The sequence below is a fragment of the Sceloporus occidentalis genome, unplaced genomic scaffold (genome assembly GCF_023333645.1).
Source record: "Sceloporus occidentalis isolate IW3139 unplaced genomic scaffold, rSceOcc1.0.p SCAF_1, whole genome shotgun sequence".
NCBI lineage: Eukaryota > Metazoa > Chordata > Lepidosauria > Squamata > Phrynosomatidae > Sceloporus > Sceloporus occidentalis.
Window position 1 is genome coordinate 73,694,334 of NW_028316981.1, and position 25,394 is coordinate 73,719,727.

The 25,394-nt window shown below is 40.7% G+C and overlaps 1 protein-coding gene across 3 annotated transcripts in view; it reads right to left on the bottom strand.

Moving 5' to 3' along the window:
• The window catches only part of LOC149321599 (MTRF1L release factor glutamine methyltransferase-like), a 59,520-nt gene extending 35,380 nt beyond the window's left edge, over nt 1-24,140 (bottom strand). For 2 of the 3 annotated variants that reach the window (XM_089525246.1, XM_089525266.1), the window contains exons 1-5: nt 24,056-24,140; nt 21,515-21,568; nt 20,814-21,296; nt 18,014-18,105; nt 9,638-9,731 (exon numbers count right to left, since the gene is read on the bottom strand). In XM_089525246.1, coding sequence (XP_089381372.1) covers nt 9,638-9,731; nt 18,014-18,105; nt 20,814-21,092 — 465 coding nt within the window. In that variant the 5' untranslated portion in view covers nt 21,093-21,296; nt 21,515-21,568; nt 24,056-24,140. The remainder of the gene's footprint in view (nt 1-9,637; nt 9,732-18,013; nt 18,106-20,813; nt 21,297-21,514; nt 21,569-24,055) is intronic. The other variant, XM_089525256.1, reaches the window with a different exon arrangement.
• Between the last annotated feature and the right edge of the window lie 1,254 nt (nt 24,141-25,394).

Below are 25,394 nucleotides of genomic sequence, written 5' to 3' on the forward strand. Positions count from 1 at the left end.
CATCACTCAGCTTCTTAGCCAAACCAATGCATAAATTCCCCCCTGAACCAAACTGCTCCACCCCTAGCAAAAGCCCGCGCAACAGGACCCCTCCTTCCCTTCACTAGTTCCCATCCTCCATTCCTTTCCCCTGAGCTGCTCTTCTCACAGAAACGAAACTGCATTCCCAGCCTCTGCAAGCCAGATCCTCAAGGACACCAGATAGTCCACACCTGGTCCAGCCTAGCACTACATATCACTATCTCTAAAGCCAAGCTAAAGCTCAACCCATCCCCCCAACATCCACAGTTACAATACATCTGATAGAATACATCAGGATTCTAACACTTGGTTTCTCTCCTTTTTCTAAGTATATTGTATCATTTATCACAACTTATCCAGCATTTATTAAGATCTAGCTACTTACTTACCTATTTATCTCCTGGCAATTTCAGGAGAATATCAAATATACATATAAGAAAATGCTCACACCTGAACAGCACAAAATGAAATTATGTGGAATATGTACCCTGCCATGGACACAGCCTGACTATCAGGGATCAAATTGCTTGGGGCACAGTTTAAGGCTAGAGAAATGAACAGAAGGTTGCTCTTTCTCCATGTGGCCTGTAGCTTCTTCCACGTGGCACACAGCAACACTGAAGTTACATCTGACCTAGTTTCATACACCCACAGCCTTGGACAGATGAGTCATCAGGTTGGTGGAGAAGTATTCAACCTACAGGTCTATTACCATGCAAATCCTACTTAGCACAGCTTAGCACGAGTCACTCACACATCCCACATACTAGCCATCCTGCCGGCCTGAGTCACTGGCACAGGTTACAAAACAGCATGGTGAATTGAGTGCCTCTTTCCTTGATCTGTGGAGTCAAAGCATTTCCAAGTGAATTTGTCGGCCCCTGCTCCAGTTGGTGGGGAGGGGACAAAGGCACTATCAGATTTTTCAGCTTTGGTTTAAACAACATGGAGGGATTTTTGATCTTTGCTTGTTTTAAGCCATAGGTGCAGATCTGAACCTTCCATACCCTCCAAAGAGTCTGTTCACCTAGAACTAAGAATGGGAAAAAGCTGTCAGGGACTACCCATCAATGATGGGAAAGGCAAGAGCATCTCACATAGACTTATCCCACACAGACCCCCCCCCCCCCGCATACCACCTGTGACCTTTATTCTCCACTTTTCCTCTATCTCCCCTCCTCTGTATGTGTATGCATTTCTTCTCCCCCAGTTCTTATCTTCCTCTTCTCTTACTGTCTTACCCTTACAGCATTTACATGTTTAAAAAGAGAGTATTTTGGTGCCAAGGCACACTTTTTGGTAGAGTTGTAGCATGTGGGGAGAACCAACCCTTCTTTCCCCAAATTCCATTGGCATCAATGGCGAGCACAGATGGGGAACTGTGGCAGAAGCAGAGGGCGATTGTTTGTCCTGGGACCCTCCAAGAGCTGCACGGATTGCCAAAAAACAAATGCCCAAACAAGAAAAAGAAAACCTAGAAGTAGCCAGAAATCAACTTCTTGGGGAGGCTGTTTTTTACTTGAGTGTGAAATGAAAGGATGTTTCTTGATCGTGAGCTGCCAGTTCCTAACCCGTTTTTTAAAGCAATGGCCAAGAGGAACAGGAGAATTAGAGGTAGAAGGTGAACAGGGCATGGTTATGACCTGGTGTGTGGTGTAGTAGAGAGCTGTACTGACACTTGGAAAGTCCATGTTTATGTCCCCACTGGGCTATGAAACTTATTGGGTTACACTGGTCTAGTCATTCTCTCTATTGGCCTGCTCTATCTCAAAGAACTGTTGTGGAGATAAAGCAGAAAGGAAAGAAACCCTGCTCACTACTCTGAGCTCAGCAGAGTAAGGAAGTAAAATAAGTTTACAGGACTCTATAATTAGAGCATTTTGGAATACCTAAAAAACAAAAGAAAACAAAAACATGTGTTTTAAAAGCACAAAACAGTTATAAACATAATAGTCAGCCCTCCACATTTGCTGTTTTGAATTTTGCGATTCTGATTATTCACAGATTTGATTAATATGTTCTTTCTAAGAATTTCTAGGCTCCCCAGCATGATTCTATGGTCAGCTTCTGCCATATGTCATGCTGGAAAACAGAGATTCCTAGAGAGAACAATTCTCTAGACATCTGTAGGTCCTCCAGAGTAATTGTGTGGTCAACTTCTGCCAGATGTTGACTACAGACTTGCATTGGAGGATTTAAAGATTCCTAGAGGCATTAAAAACAAAAACAAAAAACAGGTTTAAAAAAAGAGTGATTTTTTTTATTTGCATTTCACCTCCCCCCCCCCCATTTTCATGGGGGTCCTATGTTCCTAACCCCAGTGAATGTGAAGGGCCCACTGGACTATAGCTGAAGCAAAGTAAGTGAGAACGGCAATAGAAGAATACATTGACCCAGTAACCTGTTCCTACCCATTCTGCTTTATCAAGTGAGCTTCCCAAGTGGCCTGATTGGTGATTTAGTGATAAATAAGACCATGTTTACACACCCTGTCCCCATTATTTTGAAGAAAAATATCTCATACCATCCTGTTCCTCTCCAAATTAGTACAATGTTTAAAACACCCAATTGCATACTTTTCTTTCCTTCTAACCCCAGATGCTAGGAATCTGTGCCTCATCCTACATTTTCCCCCTCCCTCCAGATCCAAGCCCTACTTTCCCCAACACTAGTGCCTAAATTCATTCCCTTTTCCTTTTGTGTCATGTCTTTTTTAGATTGTAGGCCCGAGGGCAGGGAAATGTCTAATTAACTATCTGTAAGCCTCTCAGAGAGCCTTTCTGGCTGAAGAGCAGGGTATAAATATAGTAAATAAATAATAAATAAATTATACAGTATACAAGGAAGGGCAGATCTTTTCTTTCTCTATGAAAATATTTCTAACTTAGGAGATTTTTAGTCTTATGTTGTCTATATTTTTGGGCAAATAAACAAATCTTAAATTGCAGAAATGCCATGAGGCACAAGTTCTAAGATTTTGTTCTAAGAAGGCTGAAACTTGGATGAGTGCTAGAATCGTTGAAACACCTCATTGTTTGGAAATGGTGGCCACAAACGCAACAGTGTCTAAGAAAAACCTAATGGTCTGTTTCCTTCCTATAAAGCAGCATTGGAAGGGCCAGGTCTGAATGGAAAAGCAGTATATGGGATGGGGCAAGGTTTCCAACCCACAAATAAGGAATCTACCATCCCGTCTGAAGAGTGAATCCTTCTGAATATTGGTTTGTTCTACTTGTCTCACTAAAGAATTATTTAAAGTTTGCTTTGCATTTTTTCTCTCTTTGATTTTTAAAATACTTTCTTACTTTACTAATGCTGTCCTTGCTGTTTGTTTCATGCCTCCAAGTCTTCTCCGATTCATGGCAACCCTAGTATACATTTTCTTGGCAAGATTTCTTCAAAGGAGGTTTGCCATTGCCCTTCTTCTAAGACTGTGAGAGTGTGACTTGCCCAAGGCCACCAAATCAGTTTCCATGGCTGAGAGAAGATTCAAACCTTGGTCTTGGTTTCTCAGAAGTAGCAAGCCTTTTGGCTTCTTTTTATTGTTGGGAAAAGGCGGTTATATAGGGAATCAAAAGCACCAAGGCCTTTTGTATTAAATGAAAGGCTTCTTAGTTTAGCTGTGGAAAGGGCCAAAAGCAATTGAATTCCTGGAGGTGACAGGATGTTAAGAAATTCATCTCTTAGGAAATTCAGGACATGTCAGAATATCATATTCGCCCAGTGGTTACAGAGAAAGACTTGTAGTGGCAAAAAGGGAACCCAATATGTTGCAGCTACAATGACAGAGAAGGGGGAAAAATCCACAGAAATAAAACAGGCCATAGAAGTATGGAAACAAATAATTTCATGGCATCGCAGTACATCTCAAGCAGTCTTATTGCAGTACATCTCATGCTCTTTGATGTGAAGCCCATAATCCCCCACATAATTTGTGTTCTTTGGCTATTTTTTTTTCTTTTCTGGAAACTCTTCACGGACCAGTAGCCAATGGCTCCAGACCCAGCATCAGTCCATAGAATGAGAAGCACAGTTATACAGTACAGAACGGGATGGCAGAAAAACAGTTAAGGTCTGAAACATGGCTATAAGAATTCAAAGTCCTTTGTAGTGTTCAAGATTCAGCTGTACATGGGACTCTAAAGTTCATTAGCTGAAAAGCAGTACTATGCAGGAGTAGGAAAAGCCAGTCAGAGAGGGCTAACCCATAACCTCAAGGAGGGACCTACTCCTAGGGAAGACCTACACAACTTGGCAGTAGACAGGGGCCAAAGTTAAAACAGGCTAAACTTCTTCAGGCTTGTGGAGAAGACTTGTGGGGTGAGTGTTCGCCCGTCTTCCTCCTCCTCTGCCTGGCCTATTCCTTTGGAGAAGGCCAAGTAGTGAAGGAGCCTTGCAGGGTGAGTATTCATCCACATCTTGCATTATCCAACTCTTTTCATTTTATGGAGAAAGCACACTGATTTTTCTCATTCAATTTTACACTGACTGAATCTCTCAGATAGATCTCTCTCTGTGTGTGTTTGTGGGGGGGATAACAATTCTCCTTTACCAAATTGATACAAAGCAGCCTGCATTGGTTCCACATTCAGATTTTTTTGGGGGGGGCAGGTGGGAGCAGATTCACAAGTCTAGCACTCAGCCTAACTTTGGAAACTAGATATTCTGGTAGTTTGCTTGGGAAGAGCTGTAGCTGGGTTTTTAGAATAGAAACATCCCTAGAAAGGCCACTGCTGAGGATGTGTGTATATGTTCTCCATAATTCTCTGAAACAACAGAACAAAGAGTAAGCATAAGTTTTTCCTGGAAGAAAGGGGGGATTTTTGAGAAATAAAAATGAACTTTAACCAAACTTACTTCAGTCTCTCTAAAAAGGGAAATGTCAATAGAGTAGCAGAAAGCCTATTAACAGGAGAGCTGTAATTCCTGGAAGTCACAACAAAGAACTTCTCTCTCTGTTTAAAAACTGGATTGCCCTCTGGCGGCTGAACCTATTTCTTACTGAAATACACACAAACAGAAGAAAAGCAAATGATAATCCATAATGAGGATTCCTAGAAATCAAGAAACACCAGCTCTTTCAACAAGCTCAAAGAGGCATCCACTCTCATGAGAGGCATCCACTCTTCATCAGATTGTACGCACATTTTTCTCCCATTTAAAATAGCTACTGAATTTTGTCTATTAGCATAGAATGTCTGTTGTTAGAGACACAGGGGGAAAAGACAGAAATTTAGGGGTATAAAAGTAGACACGTGTGATCTGCAGTAATCCATACCCAAGTAGTTCCTGAAGGGGCAAGAAAACTATGCTCTCCTCCAGAATACTTCAATCTGTAAGAGGTTAGAGGAGGCCAAATCTCTTCACCCTCTGCCCAAGATTTCCTTCCTCTGCTTTCTGACTGCTGAAGGCCACAATGGGTGTCAAGCCTTCACTGGCTGAGGGTAAATGGGGTAGATGGTTGTCTTGTTTTTTGGGTGGTGGTGGTGGTATTTATTTATTTTTGTACTTGTGATAGGTTTGGGGTTTCCTTGAGCCTGCAGATGCCTCTATTAAAGTGACACTGGGCCCTTTCACACTACACAATTATAGCACTAGGGTTCCACGTTAACTCCCATGGCTGCATCCTACAGTATCCAGGGGTTAGTAGTTTGATGAAGCACCAGAGGTCTCTGGCTGCAAAGTCTAAATGCCCCTCCTTATCCAGATTCCCCAGGATGGAACCAATGTAGCTAAAGTGGAATAATAGTGCTACAACAGGGTAGCGTGAAAGGACTCTGGGTTCAAAAACAGTGAAAGAGAAGAGAGCTTATTTCTTTTTCCTCTATGAGGATTTTGTGCAGAAACATTAGCCTCTGATTGTAGAAAGGAACTGGAACAGTACAAGAATATTACATTAGCCACTGATAAGTTTGCCAGGTGTACCTTATTATAAAGGATGTCCCTTATTTGAGGATCAGAAATAAGGATTGTTCTTCATAGGGCTAGCAGGTGTCCCTTATTATAAGAGATGTCCCCTACTTGAGGGTTGAAACAGTTTTCCTTTTATATAGACTGAATGAAATTGGGTGTGGGCCTTTACAAAGACAGAACTATGTACATAATGTAATTTATGAATGTGTATATATGCCAATTTTTACAGAAAAATGCATGGCTAAGTTAATTGAAATCAATACTGTCATTTGGAATTTAGATAGAACAGAAACTTGTTAATACCTATTTCCCAACTGTGAACACTGCATGTCATTAATTTTGATTGCCCCTTACTGCTATTTTAAAAACCTATCAACATTTGAAATCAATCTTATTTCTGCTTTTTTTTTTTTGGGGGGGGGGGGGTAAACTGTCAAGAAGACCCTTGTCCATCTACCTCCCTTCAGCTATACGTTTATGCCTTATGGCCTTCTGCCCTTACTGCTATTTATTAGTTTGGACTAAGCATATTTTATATAGGAATAATTGATTAGTTGATTGATTTATCATATCTTTTAAATATTTATTCTAGCAGCATGAAAGACCAGCTTCATTACTTGAGTAAATTTTTTCAGATCACATTTAGAAACCTAATTAAAGTCTATATGCATTCTCAAGATACTATTTCTTTCTTCATCTTAATAGGAAATTCCTGGAAAAGCACCCAAAAGAGAAAACCAGCTGCTTTAATACAACAGACTGACACACCAAACTAGGAAACATGATGGTTACAGAAACTAGCCAAGCATTCACCTGATTCACAATCATATAAATACCATGCTTTACTGGTGATTCTAGGAAGCCACACATTCCCATTCAGCATTATCTTGATAGATCCTGTTGGCTAAAGTATCCACCCATCAATGGCTGCATCTGTACCACTGTGATGACTCAATGCTATAGAATTCTGGGAATTGTAGTTTGCTGCGGCATCAGAGCTCTCTGACAGAGAAAGTTAAATACCTCACAAAATTACAATTCCCAGAATCCCATATCACTGAGCAATGGCAGATAAAGTGGTCTCAGACTGGATTATTTTTTGCAGAGTGGATGCAGCCAGGTGACCTATAGCTATCTGGCTGGTCAGCTTTCAATCTGAGTATGAAGTGAATTGTATTTTCTTATAATTCAAGAATAATAATTCAAGAAACTTTTGTAAACTCTGGCCTACACCATGAACAAACTGTGAACTAGCGCCAATGGGCATGACATACAAGCACTCATAAGGAAAGTTATTTTTAAAATAGCACTTATTTAGCAAAATTTCACATATTCAGAGTGAGTTAACCATTTTACCTCCCTAATACTTCCAGCATTATGAGAAGATAGATTACATATTTCGGGGGAAAAGAAAAACACACACCCTTTCTATACATGCATCTGAGCAAGTAGGCTCAAGTCTTCAAAAGCTCATGCTATCATTTAGCTAGCCTTGAAGGTGCTGCATGATCCCTTTCCATACTGCTTTTTGCAGACTAAGGGGCTGTGCAGTCAGTCCCGAAAGGGCAGCCTCCAGCCGCCCCTTTTACAGCCAATTTGGGGCTGCAGCCCCGATCTGGCCTTTCCAAGGCATGAAAAGAGCTGCAAAAACTAGCTCCTTTTTGTGCCCAGGAAAGGGCGTGATAGCTGCAGCTTTATGGTGCTCCTTCAACGCTGCATCATGTGGACGTAGCGCTGGAGGAGCACTGTGGTGCTGCACATTGTGCGGCGTCACACCGCCTGGGGGTTATAGCCAGAGTGTGTGTCATATGAATGCTACGTCCCGACTCCGCCCCCAACCAGGCCTTTAAGGCTAGTTTGCACAGGGCCTAACATAGCTAGGTCTCTGAATTTTCCCACCCTTTCTACATGAACTGTTTAAAACATGATATGCCTCTGAATGCAAATTCCAACTTCACAATGGACTGAATGTGAATTACAGGCAAGCAAAATCAAGGTTATCCCCTTACAAACAATGCAACCAATCAATAAAAGGTGAAAATTCCACAAATTCAATATAGTTTAGTCAACATCTACATTTAAATCAGAGGGGGAGTGGGATGAAGTTCAGCTATATTAGAGGATGAAAAAGAAGCTCATCTCTGCATTTTGTTTGCTTTTGAAATGTACAGAGATTGGCAGTTCATTGCCACTGTTCTTGTAAATTCTTGCTGTAAGACCCAGCCTAAGACAGTAAACTAAGCTAGGATGGCAAAGGCAGGCAGCAATGATGCAACATATTAGCAGACTGAGCAATACTATCACTCACTGCTTACATCACACCAGCAGATATTTGTTTAATGATTGAGGGTGGGTGGGACTGGTGTTTTTTGAGGACAAAGAGAGCATGGTACAGAAAGACACAATTATCAGCAGTGTCTTGTCTTGGGCCATCACCTTGTAAGCTCCACTTGACAAAGAAGGATTTGGCACCTGAATCACCAAAGGATGCTTTTTATTAGCTATCTATATGAAACCACTGAGAGAGGTCATCTGGGGATATGAAACAAGATGTCAATGAGGTATGCTGAAAACACCCAGTTCTATTTCTTCTTGTTTTCCAAGCCAGATGGGGCCATGCAGGTGATGGATTAGTACTTGGAAGTAATACTGAATTGGATGAGGCCAGTGATCCCTAAACTTTGGTCCTCCAGGTGTTTTGGACCAAACGCTCCAGCCAATTTGGCCAACAATCAGGAATTCTGGGAACTGAAATCCAAAGCATCTGGAGGATCAAGGTTTGGGAATCACTGGATGAAGCAATGCTCACTGAATCCTGGCAAGATGGCAGTCCTGTGGTTAAGTGCCTATTGGACTAAAAAGCCCTTTGCATTGAGTATTACAACATCCAGGACTGCTTTTTTAAAAGCAGACCTATTTGTGCATGAAAGAGAATTGCATGCAGCTCAACGACATTTGCTGTTTGGAACTCATGTGGAATTGTACATGGTCAAAGATCCAGGGAAGTTTTTGCTGAGGGGAGATATCCATTCATGAAGTCAATGGGAAATATTAACATAGAAATGACCAGCTAAGACTCAGTTCTGCACATATTTACCTACTCCGCTGAGTTCAACATAGCTTCTTGCAAACAAGTACAAGATAAGCGTCTTACTGAAATTATTTCCTTACTCTTTATGGAGCAAGCAGCCAAAGTTTCTTTACCCCCATTTCCTACCAATTCAAACCAATATGGAAACCAACAGACCCCTATCTCTTCCACTGTCAATGCTGTAAGACATCCACCAGTTAGGCTTTAAAGTCTATCGAACTGCCTTAACCATTTGTCTATTTTCCATTCACTCTAACTAAGTAAAACTCCACGCAGCAAAAACCAGATCTATAACAAATATATCTGTGTATCTACCTACCATGAAGTCTTTGGGACTATTGTACATAGAAGCAAAGAAACAATCCTCCTTATAATTTTGTATATGGGATTTGTGGTGACAGACCAACGCAAAATAGTTTATCAAGAAAAAAATGTGAAACTTGCTGGGAAAAAGGCTCACTCATAAGATCCAAAGTGATCAGGTAAACAGTAGCTTCCTGACAGACAATTGGCACTGGGTTTCCTTCAAAGGACAGGCTTGGGATGGGAGTACATTTGAAGCAACATAACAAACTAGAGAAGCAAAGAACATTTCCATTTCTGAAGACTTGCCTCAGTCTCTGGTCGAGGAATGAAGACTGGAGGTTTCATCTTGAGTGTCAAATCATGGAAATCCCACTCCCCGAGAACATACTGCACTGGCATCCTGGAAATTAAGAAGGCAAGTTACATAGTGTACCTGACCACCATTCCAATTATTTTATTTACAAGATCTTATTATCACATTCAACCCACTGCCGCCCTCCAAAACACAAACAACTGTACTGACTGTACCTTCCCTAATGAACGAAGTGCAAGAGAAAGGGAACACTCAGTGCTTTGAGGGAGCTTCCAAATGTTCTTTGATGAGAAGCTAAAAGAATTTAACTACTGATGTTAAAAATGATACCATCAGTTTTCCATGACTGACTGTCTACTATTGTGTGCCATCTATTGAGCCAGAGTCTCCTTTCACTGGTTTTATTTACTTTGCTATACTAGTGAACAGCAAAAATTCATACCACTGAAGACCCACCAAGAAAGCAACCTGTATCTATCTCATCAATTGTAAAAGTACAGCAGACAGCCAAAATGCTGAGATGTTTTTGGACTGCGATCCAGGATCTAGGTTCAAGTCCCCACAGAGAAAGGAAACTCACTGGTTGACCTCAGGTCAGCCACAATGTCTCAGCCTGACCGACCCCAGAAGTTTGTTGTGAAGATAAAATTAAGAGAGTCATGAATGTTGCTTTGACCTCACTAGAAAAAAATGTAGAATATGAATGTAACTAAATGGTCTGTAAAATTTCATGCTTCATAAGCACTACACAATAATTGAGAATATATTCCTGGTCTTCCATAAGGCTAGATTAACTGTGCAATACAAACACTTACGTTCTAGATATATTGTGACAGTCCATATAAGCTACAATCTAATAGTACTTTCTTCGTAGTTACTATTCGTTTTTAAATAGTTAGTTTCTACTGACCTCTATGAGAAATTAGAAGCATGTCATGTGGCAAATTTTATCCAGTAAAGAATAGAATATATTAGGTATTCTGCCAACCGTCTCAGCATTTTGAGGCACACTGTGTGTGTGTGTGCTCTTAAAACGGCCAGCATATATTAAATGATAAATACAAAGAATATAATAACCAGACTTATCATGCTATGGGGAAAACCAAGCAACTGCTGTATTCCCATAACTATCTCAATCAAGAACTTTTGTTGCCTTCTCTCATAACAAGTATATCACGCATCCCCTTCTAACGAAGCATAAACACTAGATGATTATACAGTCACATTCCCTCTTTGTGTTTTTTTAAACAAGTCAAAGTAAGGATCTAGCATGCTTAATTCATCAACTATTAATGGATTCAGAATCAGACATGATTATACATTTTAGCTCTCAGGCACACTCAGATTCAAGTAATAAAGATCAGAGATCTTTTGAATATTTGAGTATATATATGACACATCCCCTGGCAATTAAACCATTCTCAGATCAACCCCAAATTTTGAAAGGCACTGTAATTAAGACAAGTGAAGTGCTCAAAATGTCTGCATTAATAGATATGATGTGTATCTAAACTTGGTCCCTTGCACCTTTTCTATTCTGCTGCCTTCTGCTTCACACACACACACACACAAAGAGAGAAACTACAGGCATACCTGAGTTAAGAAAATCTCTGACAAAGAAGTTCCTTTTTACAAAGTATTTTTATCACTGCCCAACTTCTTTTCTCCTTGTTCATTATTTAGCTGGAAAGTTTTTTTTAAAAACAGCATTGGCACTGGGAGGATGGCTAGAGAAACAGACTTTCAGCATCAGGCTGCAGCAGTATATCTGCAGTCAAAATGTAGTAAAGCTACAGCTGGAAAAAATGAGATTCTGCTCCAGCTGAACTTACTGTAACTGTGTACGCCAACCTACAACAAGCAAGGTAAGCATCAGCTGTCTTTAAATTCCTTATAAAGCATGTTTGAGCAACAAAAGAAAAGAGGTGAATAGATAAGAGTGTCCCATCAGCTTACCCCAGGATGTTAAAAAGCATAGATCTGTAGGTTTGCCATCAAATGAAACTCATAAGAGCAGAGGCTGATGAAAGAAAGAAATTCCTGCATGCATTTTGGGAGAAGCCTTCAGGTGGTCTTTGTAAGGATCATAATGTATTTGTCCAAGGATTATCTGACCTGTTTCATTTCACATGTCTATGGTGTTAGTTTCAAATGAAATATTTACTGAAGCATGTTGAACTGCTCTTCTTCTTTGTGGTGTAGGAACCTATCCCTTTTTTTATTATATGTTATATAATACATGTCATTTCTGCATCTGGTATCAAATTTTCTGTTAAGGAAATAACACTCAGGAATACATTTACTTCATTAACCAAAGCATACCTGCATTAGAGCTTAGAGGTTTGTATGTTCTCCCAACAATGGGCTGAAGCAGATGGCCTGGAAGGAGCAGCCCCTGGCCGCTTCGATCCTGATTAGGCCAGGACCACAATGACTGCACGGCCCACTCCTGAAGCTGGCCACCACTGTGGTCCCAAACTGCGAGCCAACAGGATTAAATCCACTCCTAAAAGGGTCAGCTCTTGCTTGACGCAGCCTCAGCGTGGCTTCTGGCCACTTTGAGGGCATGCGTAATCTAAATGCCACATCCCCAAAGCGGCCAGAAGTCACTTTATCGGGCCCATCTGTTTTGGGCCAACAACTGTGAGATCACCAAGAGAAATCTCCAAGCTAAATGTGTGAGTCTTATTCTCTCATCAGTTAATCCATAAGGTGATCAAAGAACAATCAGGCATTCAGGCTGGTTGATCAGTTGTTTAAACTGGCCTTTACAGCCTCAGTGCCTCTTTAAACAGCTGGACTGGATCTCTTTCCTACGTGCCACTCTAACACAATGTTAACCCCTAAAATGAGGTATTTTCTGAACATCTGACTGGATTGAAGGCTATGATTAAGAATGATTTTAGGTCATAAGCAATTTGGCTTTTATGAGCCGCATAACAGGACCAGTCATATATAGTAGTTTGCAGGTAGAACTGCAGTCTATAAACAGATCAATACCCCCTCCTCCTTATATAAATCTGAAGGTTGGCTCATTCCTTACTTCCATTAGGTGGTCAAATGTGCATGGTTCTGCATGACCTTTGGTCCTTGAACACAATTTTAGTGTTGGCTTTTGGGACTGTTTTAGTTTTGCAGCTTCTTAAAGCTGTATTTAAACAGTTGTTTTAGAAATAATGCATCATCCTGGGCACTTAAGTAGGCTGAGAAGCTGTAAAGGAATAACTCTAAAAAGTATTGCAGTTTCCACAGTTTATTACAACTGGAATATGGGTTTCTTCAGAAGTTACTGATACTTTGGAGATAAACAATGATAACAAATGAAAGATGCCAGAGAAAAGAACTAATAACTTTCCCATGTTGTTCCCTATAATAATGCAGATTCCATCTTTGTGCATCTTCTGCTTGCTGAGATTAAGCAAAAACTGTGTTAAGAATAAATTTCCCTGGTCAAAGAGGCTACAATTAAATTCTCTTTATATTTTCCCTTTCCAGGATTTGGCCAGCAGAGTCCTTGTTTGTTTTGTAACCCTCAGATATAACTTTTGCTATAAAAACTTATGGCCACATTCCAATGATCATACTCCAGGTTAATAAAGTAAGATAATAAGGATGACCCTTGTGAATCCCATGTGGAGCCTCTTTGCTCCTCCTTTCATGCCTGCTGGCAAAGCCAAGAAATTCTCATTTAAAATAGAGGGCTGCTATTTCCAAACCAGGAAATTCTGACTAATAGCTTCAGAACAAGCCAGCAAATGAAACCAACTTTAAACTATGGTTTCATAGCCTGGTGTGTTCAAAGTTATAAACTTTAGTGTCCCGGTTCAAATAAAATGTGGAATGGTAGTTAACTGCTTATCTGCTGACTTACATAAAGAAAAGAGTGAATCAACTCTATATGTAACCACACACTCATTCATGTTTCAGTTTATTAGGCTAAGATAGGATTGTCTAAATAAATCTAACCAAATGGCCAAATGTAAACCAACCATGATTAGGTAAACATGCATAGGGTCATGACATTTGGGTTCTACTATTGACTTCACAGTTGAAGTCTTGCTTCTCTTAGGTATTAAAATTTCATTTTCTCCTGCTTTGCCTACAAATCCTAATCACATTTACATGTACTGGAAAAGTTTTCTTATCTATATTACTCTTAACTCAGATATTTACATGGTGTAATTATTGGCACATACAGATATCTGATTCTCATATCCGTTGCAATCTCTTTTGATAAAATCAGCATACAGTCAGCCCTCCCCATAGGCGGGCTTGCTTTCCATGGCTTTGAGCTTATGTAGAAGGCAAGCCCTGGCAGAGGTAATGGAATGCATACCCGTGGCGCATGCTTGTGCCCCATTATTTTCTATGGGCTTGAGCATACGCTCTTTTCCCCATACCCAGGGTGTTCAGAATGGATCCCCTGCTTGTGAGGAGGGTGGACTGTACTATAATTAACAACCATTCTCACATTTGCCTTGGTCGATAAGGAGATCAAGGGAAAGTATGAGGTCAACTTATAGCCAAGTACTGTATATACTCATGTATAAGTCTAGAAATTTAGGTAAAAAATTGACTCAAAAAAACTGAGTCAACTTATCCATGGATCAATTTAAGTACTGTACCTTAACTCTTATTTAAAAGAAACCATCCCCTGGTGAAAAGCAAGAGTATAATCTGTCCTGGAAGCACTGACTTCCTCTACTCTCTCATCCATCCAGCCTTAAGACTGAGCACAAAGAGTTATGTCTGCTGGAATTTTGTAAACTCTTTGACATTGTTTTGCTTTGCTTCATCCTTTAGCTCCTTTGCTATATACCCCTAAGTCTTACCCTCGACTTATCCACGGGTCATATCAAAATCCATAATTTTGCCCCCAAAACTTACCCTCGACTTATACATGAGGTCGATTTATAGTCGAGTATATACGGTATATACAGTAGATGCCTAAAAAGAGGAAAGCATTCCCTAAATAGAAACTATGGCTCCGAACAGATAGGCCAAAATAAAGCTGCTTTGGGTCACTTTGGAGGTATGCTGTTTAAATGACACACACATCTTAAGAGGCCAGAAGCTGCACAAAAACTGCGTTCCACTCCTCAGGACTGGAGTGAGGCTTCCAGCCTCTTAGGATGCATGCAGCATTTAAACAGCATACTTCCAAAGTGATCTGAAGCAGCTTTATTTTGGTCTGTCTGTTCAGGCCCTATGGTGCTTTCTAGACCGGCGCTGTGCGCCAGCCTGGATACATGCTAGGGTTGCCTCGGGGCATCTTTTACAGACGCCCCGCAACCCTAGCACGTACCTGCGGCATCATAATCGCAGCACCCTGTATACACAGGCGCTACCATTATGGCTGCACCGCAGCCAAATGGCACGGTGCAGGCGTGACATGCTCGCACCACTGCAGGGCACTTGTGCCGCCCTTTCAGCGGTGCTGGAAGGAGCTCCTTCTTGGGGAGCGCCTCGTTCCTGCAGCCACCAAAAGGCTGCAGGAACGAAGCCGGGAGAAAGGGGCTGAGTGGCCCCTTTCTCTCCTGGCAGCAGCTCCCGGGCAGCTCCCAGGGTGTCCTGGGGCATGAAGCCCCAAGGACACTCCTTTTTGGGACCAATTTAGGTCCAAAACACACTGCAGAAATAATCCAGTTTGAGACCACTTTAACTGCCCTGGTTCAATGCTATGGAATCCTGGGAACTGTAGTTTTGTGAGACATTGAGCCTTCTCTGTCTGAGAGCTCTGAGGCCACAATAAACTACAAATCCCAGGATTTCCCTAGCACTGAGCCAGGGCAGTTAAAACGGCCTCAAATTGGACTATTTCTGCAGTGTGTTTTGGAGCTTCATAGCAGAGAGAGAGAAGGTTTGTCTAGTCATCTTTCATCAAGTATATGGACAGAGGAAAACAGCAAACAGAATTATAAACAGAGGTCATCTTGGGACAACGTACAGCAAGCCACAATAGTTAAGTAAGTCCTAACTTACTATAGTTGCAATCATATGTGCACATATTTAGATTAAGATCCACTGAACTCAAACAAGGCTTACCTTTGACACACCCTGGTCTGTGTTGTAATTTTTCATGAGAACATAAACCCTTCTTCAAATTAATTCTTGCTAAAAATCTTTCCATCATAATGGATGAAATACAGCTAATAACAGACAGATTAAGCACATAATGCCTAATGTACATGGTGTACATTCCCAAACATGTTGCACTCCAGATTTTTTGGACTACAGCTACATGAACTGGGCTATGATCCCCATCATCCCCCAATAGCAGCAATAATTCTGGCTGGGAACAATGGGGATCACAATAAAAATAAGAATGCGAGGCAGGGTTGGGGAGTAGGAGTAAGGAGTAAGAGATTTTTACAGGAATAGGAGTAGGAATAAGGAGTCACTATATATATATGTTACTCCTTATTCCTGTTATTACATTGTACATGCAAACACCAAAATAAAAAACCAAAAAAATTATTATATTGCACTGGGGAACGGACTGGGAGGCAAAGAGAGAGACATAGACACACACACACACACCAGCTTTGCAAAGCAACCAGGAGTAAAGAAGTAAGAAGTTTTTACTGGAGTAGGAGTAGGAGTAACATTACGAAAAAAATCTTATTCCAGAATAGGACAAGGAATAACCCCAAAATCACTCGTACTCCCCATCCCTGGTGCCAGCCAAAATTTCCAGTCTTCTTATCAGTAGCTACAATGGCTAGATGCTGTTGTCATCTGGATAGGTTAAAGAATATAAACCACACCCCAGTTTTTAAGCAGGAAATCTAATGCTTAGATTGATCAAATTTTTATATTTGATGAACTGAGATCCATGGAATACTACTTCTTTTGCTCAGTTAGTCTCAAAGGTGCCACAGGATCTCTTTGCAAATTAAAACAAGAGTGATTTAAGTGGGTTAAAACCATATTTTTTAAAATATGGCAAATTAAAACAGAAGGTCCTACAGCTTGTTAAAACAATTGGAAGCCAGAACAAATGAACAAATCTGAATTAATTCCAATGGCCCGTTAAAGGATCAAACAAAAAGTCATGTTTTTACTTGGCATCCAATAGAATTTGCTGAGGATCCCTTCGTCTAGATATGTGTCTACCTCACAGAGAGCTTTTTCTATCTCGGCATCTGGAATCTGGAACACCCTTCCCGAGGAACTCCGCGCCGCCACCTCCCTAGACCTCTTTAAAAAGAGATTGAAGACCTTTTTATTTCACCATGCCTTCCCCGATGTCCCTTGTTAATGCGATCCTTCCCCTATAATGTGCAATATCTTCAAGTATTTTAGCTGGTCTTGGTTTAGCGGTTTTAATGTATAATGTTTTAGTGGTTTTAACTATGTATTGTATATTGTTTATTGTATTTTGTGTTGCTCTGTGTATTGATCTTTTTTGTACACCGCTATGATCTAATTGGAATAGCGGTTTATAAATAAAACATATTATTATTATTACTATTATAATCTTTTATTTTAAAAAGTCTACAGTGAGAACAACTGTCTGTTCCAACAAGATCAATTAGTATTTAGATCACTGTAATATCAGACCAAAGAAAGATCAAGAAATTAAACTCATCCTTGCAAAATAAACCAGTCCCACATTATACCCATTTTTAAATCCTAACTGTTCCAAACTCACAAATAATCAATAAAGAAAATTGTAACTTTAACACACATGCAGAAATGAACACAATCTAGAACTTTTAACTACAAAATACAATATCTAAGAAATCTAAAAAACTGGATGCTGCCCTATATAAACTGTCCTACATAAATACCCTTATGTAACTACTCTATATAAACACATTTTGGTATTAAGAGAGCAAAATATTCTTTCTCTTCACTGTTCCTGTTTCACTGAAAATACCTCATTTATTTAAATTATATAAGGCCACTTAATTTCTGAATTTTTGTAAACCCAGCTCTGCTTGCCACTTGCATCTCTCTGCCAGCTCTCTTCTTACTAAAGCCCTGTGGATTTCAAGGGATTTACTCATGATTTATTTAAGTGCTAAATGGAAATCTATAGGCCTGCTGCTGTATTGTAGCGTGGGAGGGATAGTTCAATGGCTACTTTTAGCACTAGCACTTACTGAATGGCCTTGCATTTTTATTATTAAGTAATACTTAAGGGTGCATCTTTTCTAAGCTAGACAGAGAGATTCTCCTTAAAAGGAACTACAAATGTAATATATTATTGCAGTTTTCTCATGAGACAGGCCTCAAAGCTAACTTCATTTGCTAGGCACCTCACCTTCCACAGGCATCCTAGGATAAGCAGAGTTTCCTGTTTGTCTGCTTTATGTACAGTAATTGGAAAAAGGCAAATACTATATGTTGGTATAACCACTTACCTTTCTAGGCGTTTTACACAAAGATGCTCAACCTGTTCCTGCTGTCTGATGGAGAGAGGAGCAGAAAGGCTGCCAGCACTTAAGCTCTGGAACTAAAAGGGAAGTTAATTGGAGGTGTTAAGACCAACCAAATCAAAGTGTGTCACTACCGGACTATTAACCAACTTAGGCTGCATCCACATTGCAGAAATAAAGCAGTTTGATACCACATTAACTGCCATGGCTAAATGCTATGGAATTCTGTGATTTATAGTTTTGAGAGATATACTGTATACCATTCTCTGCCAGAGAGCTCTGGAACCACAACAAACTACAATCATCATCATCATCATCATCATATATCCCACTTTTCTCCCAATATAGGGACTCAGTATTCCACAGCACTGAATCATGGCAGTTAAAGTGGTGGCAAACTGCATTATTTCTACAGTGTGAATGAAGTCTTAGAAAAGTTCTATTTGGATTAATGCTCCTAGTGGTCATGCTTCCTGGAGAATTTGGGGAGTTTTAAACCAAAAAAGTTTCCCCAAGTCCTGACCACACAAAAAATAAATGAGTCCTGCCTAGTTAGACCCAGCAAGTCACAGCTCAGAATGAGGACAGGATCCATGTAGTCTATCATCCTGTTTTCCAGTCATCGGTGCATCTGCAAAACCAACAAGTACGGAAAGAAGGCAACAGTCCTACTGTTGCCAATGAGGGAGAATCTAGAAAAACTGTTTCCTTTTTATTTGAAGCCTTTTTTCCTTGGAAATGGATTATACTTTTTCTTCTTCTTCTAGAATGACAAACACAATGTTTAAGACAATGTGTTCATATATTTACTGCTCTCCAAATTATATCTAGAAACAATGTAAGATTTAAGTATATGTACATACTCATGTATAAGTCTTGAAATTTTAGTCAAAAAATTGACCCCAAAACCCTGAGTCGACTTATCTACAGGTCAAAGTAGATATTGTAGAAAAAAAGAAAAGGAAATATTTCCTAGTGTAAACTGTACTAGAAGCTCTGACAGCTCCCCTTCCCCACATCTATTCTCTCATCCATCCAGTCTTTAGGATGAGCACAAACAGATATGCCTGCTGGGATCTTGCAAGTTTCTTTGGCACTGTTTTTCTTTGCTTTATCCTTCAGATTTCAACATTTTGGTCCTCCAGGTACAGTATTTTGGACTTCAGCTTCCAGAACCTCCCAGCCAGCTTGGCCAACAGTCAGAAATTCTGGGAGCTGAAGTCCAAAACATCTGGAGGGTGTGGGAATCATTGCTTTAAATCCTTTGTTATACACTCTTAAGTTTTATCCTCGACTTATACATGAAGTCGATTTATATTATTTTAAATAAAGCAAATATGAATAATTTAATGCAAAACAAAATTATATTTTATATTCCTAAAATAGCAAAGTGACTTGCAATCTCTAAAGGGTTGTTAATATTGCTATTTCCCCTGCTATTTTCCTGCTACATTTGGCTCTCCTTATCCAGTGACTTTTTATTCATGGATTCAACCATCCACAGCTTGAATATGTGTATGTGTGTGTGTATTCCAAATAGCAAATCTTGATTTTGCCATTTTATATAAGGGGCCCCATTTTACTTATTCCATTGTACTTAATGGGATTTGAGCATCCATGGATTTTGTTATCTACAGGGCATCCTGAAACCAAACCCCAGTGGATATCTTGGGCCTACTGTATTGGTATTTTCTCACAGTTTCAAAATTTCTGGAAATTTTACATCTGTAGGCATCATGCTTCTGAACACAATGGAACCCGAGTTATTATGGCTGTCAATCTTCCACGAATTCCTCTTTAATTCCCTTTCCAAGCAGATTTGTATTTAACAACTTGCAAAGAGATCTTGTAGCACCTTTGGGATTGAGAGGAAGAACTCTGTACCATAAGCTTTAGTAGACTGGGTCTATGCCATCAAATGCATCTGATGAAGTCAACCCAGCATAAGAAAGCTTATGGTACAAATTTCTTTCTTTCAGTTAATCTCAAAAGTGCTACAAGGTCCCTTTGTATACAGATCCAGATTAACACAGCTATGTCTTTGAAACGGCCTAGTAGTTATAGATGTGAATAAATTAAATGTAGGAGAGTGAGACAGTTGGAAAAAGACTCTCCCCACCACATGTCATAGAAGAAGGGGCTTCCCATCCTCTGCAAACTGCATGAAAATGCTCGCGCTTGTGGAAAAAGAACAGAGTGATCCACTCTGCCAGTTCATTTGGTTTTACTAACTGCAGAAGGAAAGTCTCTCCTTCTGCACTGTGCATGGAAACCAGGTGGATTAGTTGATGAAAGATTTTTACCATGCTGGGTAGGGAAAAGAGTGTGTCACTTATGAGCTAATTTCATTTTATTGGATGGTGTAACTGGTAAACAAGCCACTACAATCTATATAGGATATAAACAGCAAACCAAAAGAAGCATCTGTGATGCAAACAGGATAAACTGTACTCAGATGCTATTGTAGGGTACAAGTGCATTCGTGACACACACTGAAAAGAGCAGAGCAGCTTAGTCTTTAAATCTACAACAGCAATGGAAAACATGTAGCTTTTCTGATGTTGCTGGATCACAACTCCTATCATCTCTGATTATGCTGACTAGAGCTGATGGCATTTCACTGTAACAAAATCTGCAGGGTTAAACATTTCTCATCCTTGGCCTACAAGAAGCACTCTTTATCTCATAGAATAAGTCTGTGATGCGCTAGAGCACAGAAACATTGGCTGGAGAATCACACAAATGGTATGTCCCAAGACATTTTTTTTAACGCACAGCACTTAACTGTTTTTGCTCCCAAGATATGAGAAACAATATATTCTGAAGAAGCTCGTGCTTCAGGGATCCCATTGGTCTCAAAAACATCTTGCCAGTAGCTGGCCAGATCAGCAGTTGTCACCAGACGTGCTTTATGACAGGAATATTGTCTTAACAGTCTGTGGCAGGGATTTAGGGCAGAACTCCTGGTAAAAATCATTCCAAAACGTCCACAGTGAGAAAAGAAACTCAGAAGCTTCCTATATGAAGAACTGTTTAAAACCTTCATGGTACAAGAAGGTAACATCTTCCAACAATGGAAGAAATTTCTCCTTTTTTAGGTCTCTGAAGTGTAACAGAAGTCTCTGTCACATGTCAGGTTCAAGAATAGTTATCATCACTACAGAAAACCTCAGTCTCTTCATTCCTTATAGACCAGCATATCAGCAGGAGACTTCGCATGCCCTTGTTCTGGCAGAGCACTGAGATGATTCAGTCGTCCTCTAGTAACCTAGAGAAAGAGAGACAGCCAAAGGGAAACCTCTTAGGTTCAAAACAGGTTAATGTTCCCTATGGGCTTGAATAATTAAAAATAGATTACTGAGCACAGCCTACATGAATTCTGTTGCATATCTGGACAATGAAAAACACTTAATAGATTTCTATTTCTACAACTGTGGCTTCAATCATATTTGCATAGAAAAGTTAAGGATCAGTGAACATGCTCACATTTGCCTTCCTCAGCAACCCAGGCTAAACACGACTTCATGTGTTACAGAATTCCTGCACAAAAAGAAAGGTTAATATTTTAAAATGTATGATCTGCTTGCTTTAGTGTCATTCACATGCAAGCTATACACACTCGGTTACGTCACAACTTGTCTTCTCAACACACTATATAGAATGCGTATTTCTTGTACTCATGACCTATATGATCTAGTACAATTATATACACAGGAGCACAGCAAGTCCTAGTTAGTACTACTTATAATATATTTAAATACAACCATTCTACTGGGAAAGATTCTCCTTGTGTCGGTTTTAAACTGCTTTTAACATTTTTCTTTACAAGCAAGCAACTTTGGGGTGAAGTTATGTGTTACTAGGTTTCAAAAGATTGCTAATGCATGGAAATAAAAGGAGAAAAAGCTATAGTAAATACTTCAGTGTAAAATATTTATTTAATTTATATCCCATATTTCTCAAGGACATAGAAAAGGTCTCTACAAAGCACAAATCTGGTGTGTATTCAATATGGTCTTCCTTTCCGGAGCTACAGATTAGATTTTTTTTATTCCATTATCCCCAATAATCAGGAAACAGACAAGGAAAATGACAGAAACAAAATAATTTGGTACAAGCTTGCTCCATCCTCAATATGACACCCTTTCAAATTAAGTATTTAAAAGCATTTCTAAAGTGCAGGGTATAAATACAATAAACAATAATGTAGTTTGTTGTGGCACCAGAGCTCTCTGACAGAGGTGGCTAAATGTCTCACAAAATTACTGTTCCCAGAATTCCCTAGCACTGAGCCAGGGCACTTAAAGTGGTGTCAAACTGGGTTATTTCTGTAGTGTGGACCCAAATTGTATGATTTTTAACATCTTTGCCTGACGAAGAAGCCAGTAGAGCTTCGGAAGTTTGCAACATGTATTCTGTGCGTTTTGGTTGGTCCAATAAAAGTATCATTGTTTTGTGGATTAGAATCATAGAGTTGGAAGAGGCCCCAAGGACCACCCAGTCCAACCCTATACTGCCATGCAGGAACTCTCAATCAAAGCATCCCCATTGATAGATGGCCATCCAGCCTCTGTTTAAAGACCTCCAAGGAAGGAGACTCCACTACACTCCGAGGAAGGAGTGTGTTCCACTGTCAAGAAGCCCTTACTGTCAGGAAGTTCCTCCTAATGCTGAGGTGGAATCTCTTTTCCTGGAGCTTGCAGGGTGAAGATTAAGGGTGAAGATAAGCACTTATCCCCACTGTCTTCCTTACATATTCAATGTGCACTAGAACTAGCTTGGGCAATTTACTTTTGGAACTACAATTCCCAGAATCCCATGCCAAAGTAAACCAACAGCCATGGGGAGCTGGGGCTCCCAGATGTTGTAGCAAAAAAAAGTTAATTTTTAATTTTAATGCACTCTACACATTGAAGTGGGGCTTGGGAGAAACAGAAATGGCGGGAACAAATCACTTCCCTGGCACAATGCTATGGCTTTCTGGGAACTGAAGTTTGTGGTGGCCCCAGAACGGAGCTCCACTCTGAATGCCATAGCACTGAGCCAAGGAAGTTTAAAAAGTGTCAAACCGGATCATTTACTCAGTGTGGATGCAGCCTCAGATGAACTTAGCATGGGGCCTTGTTCTTGGCAAGAGTTGTTCAGAGGAGTATTGCCATTGCTGGAGAAATAATGCCCTTTGAAACCACTTTAACTGCCCTGGCTCCATCCTACAAAATCCTGGGATCTGTAGCTTTAGTGAGGCACCTGCATCCTTTGGCAGGGAAGGCTAAAGACCTTGTAAAACTATGAATCCCACTATTCCATCAGATGACATGCAGTACTTAAAGTGATGACAAAATGCATTATTTCTACATTGTAGATCTTAACTGCACTTAGGTCAGATTGCAGGAGCCAGTGTGGTGTTGCGATTAAGTGTTGGATCATAACTCTGTGGACCAGGGTTCGAATCCCGGCTCGGCCATGAAACCCACTGGGTGGCCTTGGGCGAGTCACACTCTCTCAGCCTCAGGAGAAGGCAATGTCAGCCCCCTCTGAAGAAACTTGCTAAGAAAAACCCCATGATAGGCTCACCTTAGGGTCGCCATAAGTCAGAAACAACTTGAAGAAACACAACAACAACAACAACAACAACAACAGGGAGGCCAGAGTGGAATCGCAGAGACTTAACCTAGCCATGCCTTTTTACCCCCCACTTGTCTTTCAATTGGATCTAAAATAATAATTAAGCCCAGGGAGACCAGAGGTCCCTAGTGCCATGGAGGACAATGCACCTGGAAATGGAGGACAATGGAGGACGTGACCAGATAAAAGCTTAACAACACTTAATATAAATATCAGTCATCGGGCTTCTTAGTGCTGCCCCAAATGGAGGACGTTTTGGATCCTCTCCTGGACAGAAGGCTGGAATGTAGGGCATGTCCTGGAAAAGGAGGACGCCTGGCCTGGGCATGAGGAGGGAGTCCGGGAAACCATGCAAGCTGCACCTGAAATGTTAACTTGAACCCCAGCTCCTGTGTTTTTTACCTAAAGAGGCGCCAACTATCAAATTGCCTTTCTCTTTCCTCCATACGCCGATGCGCTTTAAGATTTTTAGGCAACCCCCCCCACAAACAAGCACTTCCGGTTTGGGTACCCTACTACTTCCGTTCCACCGGGAAACAGCGACGGCGTATTGAAGGTTCCGAGAGGACCGAAGTTCCGCCTCCTAGAAGCAGCTGATCCGTTTCAAACTCAAGAGGCGGCAGATGGAGAGAGAGAGAAGGGCGGCCCCTTGTGGCAATACCCGCCAATTACAGCAGTTCTGGTGGTCAACGCTGCGCCAGGAGTGAGGAGGGCGGCCCCTTGTGGCGACACCGGCCCATTACAGCTGTAAGGATGGAGGAGCCAATGGACCTTTCCACACAGGGCACAGAAGTAGGGTCAGTTCGCATTGGTCGATGCGCATTCACATTATATCACAATGTTCATTCACACCCGCGCTCTCTGAATACGCTTTGCCGATTCGTATTCGCGTCATATCGCATTGTTCATTCACACCTGGACGGCCTTCCGCATCAAGGTTTTGCGAATCGGCCAATGCGTATTCAAGCAAAGTGAGGCAAGTGCAGATTGGATTACCACACAAGCCCAATACAATGTGTATTGGCCGATGCGCATCGGCAGCCTTGCGCATGCTCTGTGGGGCTCTGAACGGGGGCAACATTTTAAACTTCCGGGGCGAAGAATGAGGTCAGTGTTTAGCGCGTAATATCGTGAGAATTGTTGCCTTTAGCAACTTACGAAAGGGGTATGCACCATCTGTATATGTGTGTGTGTGTGTATATATATATATGCACACACATAAATACATACATACATACTTATATATACATATATATATATATATATATATATATACACACACACACACACACACACACACACACACATAGTGGTACATCCAAAAGTGAGATGCCTTTTTTATGTGTACACACACATTTGTCTGTATGAGTGTTTATATATATATATATATATATACACACACACACACACACACACACACACACACACACACAGAAACCAACTGTGGAGCAGCCGAAAGTGTAATGCTGCATGTATATGCTTACACACACACCTTTGTGTGTGTGTGTGTGTGTGTGTGTATACATATACATTTCCCCACCCCACACACATAAAAGGTTTCTGCTTTATCTCGTTCAATGGAAAAATCGCTCCCCAGCCCCGGCGGTTGTCCTGAAAGGGGAAAGGGCCAACGGAAGGAGAAGGGGGAAATTCCAGCGCAGCATCATGGGAAATTTGTAACCCGGTAGTCTTCAGGAGAACCAGTGGATTGGATGTACACACCAGCCAAAGCAGCAGAGGT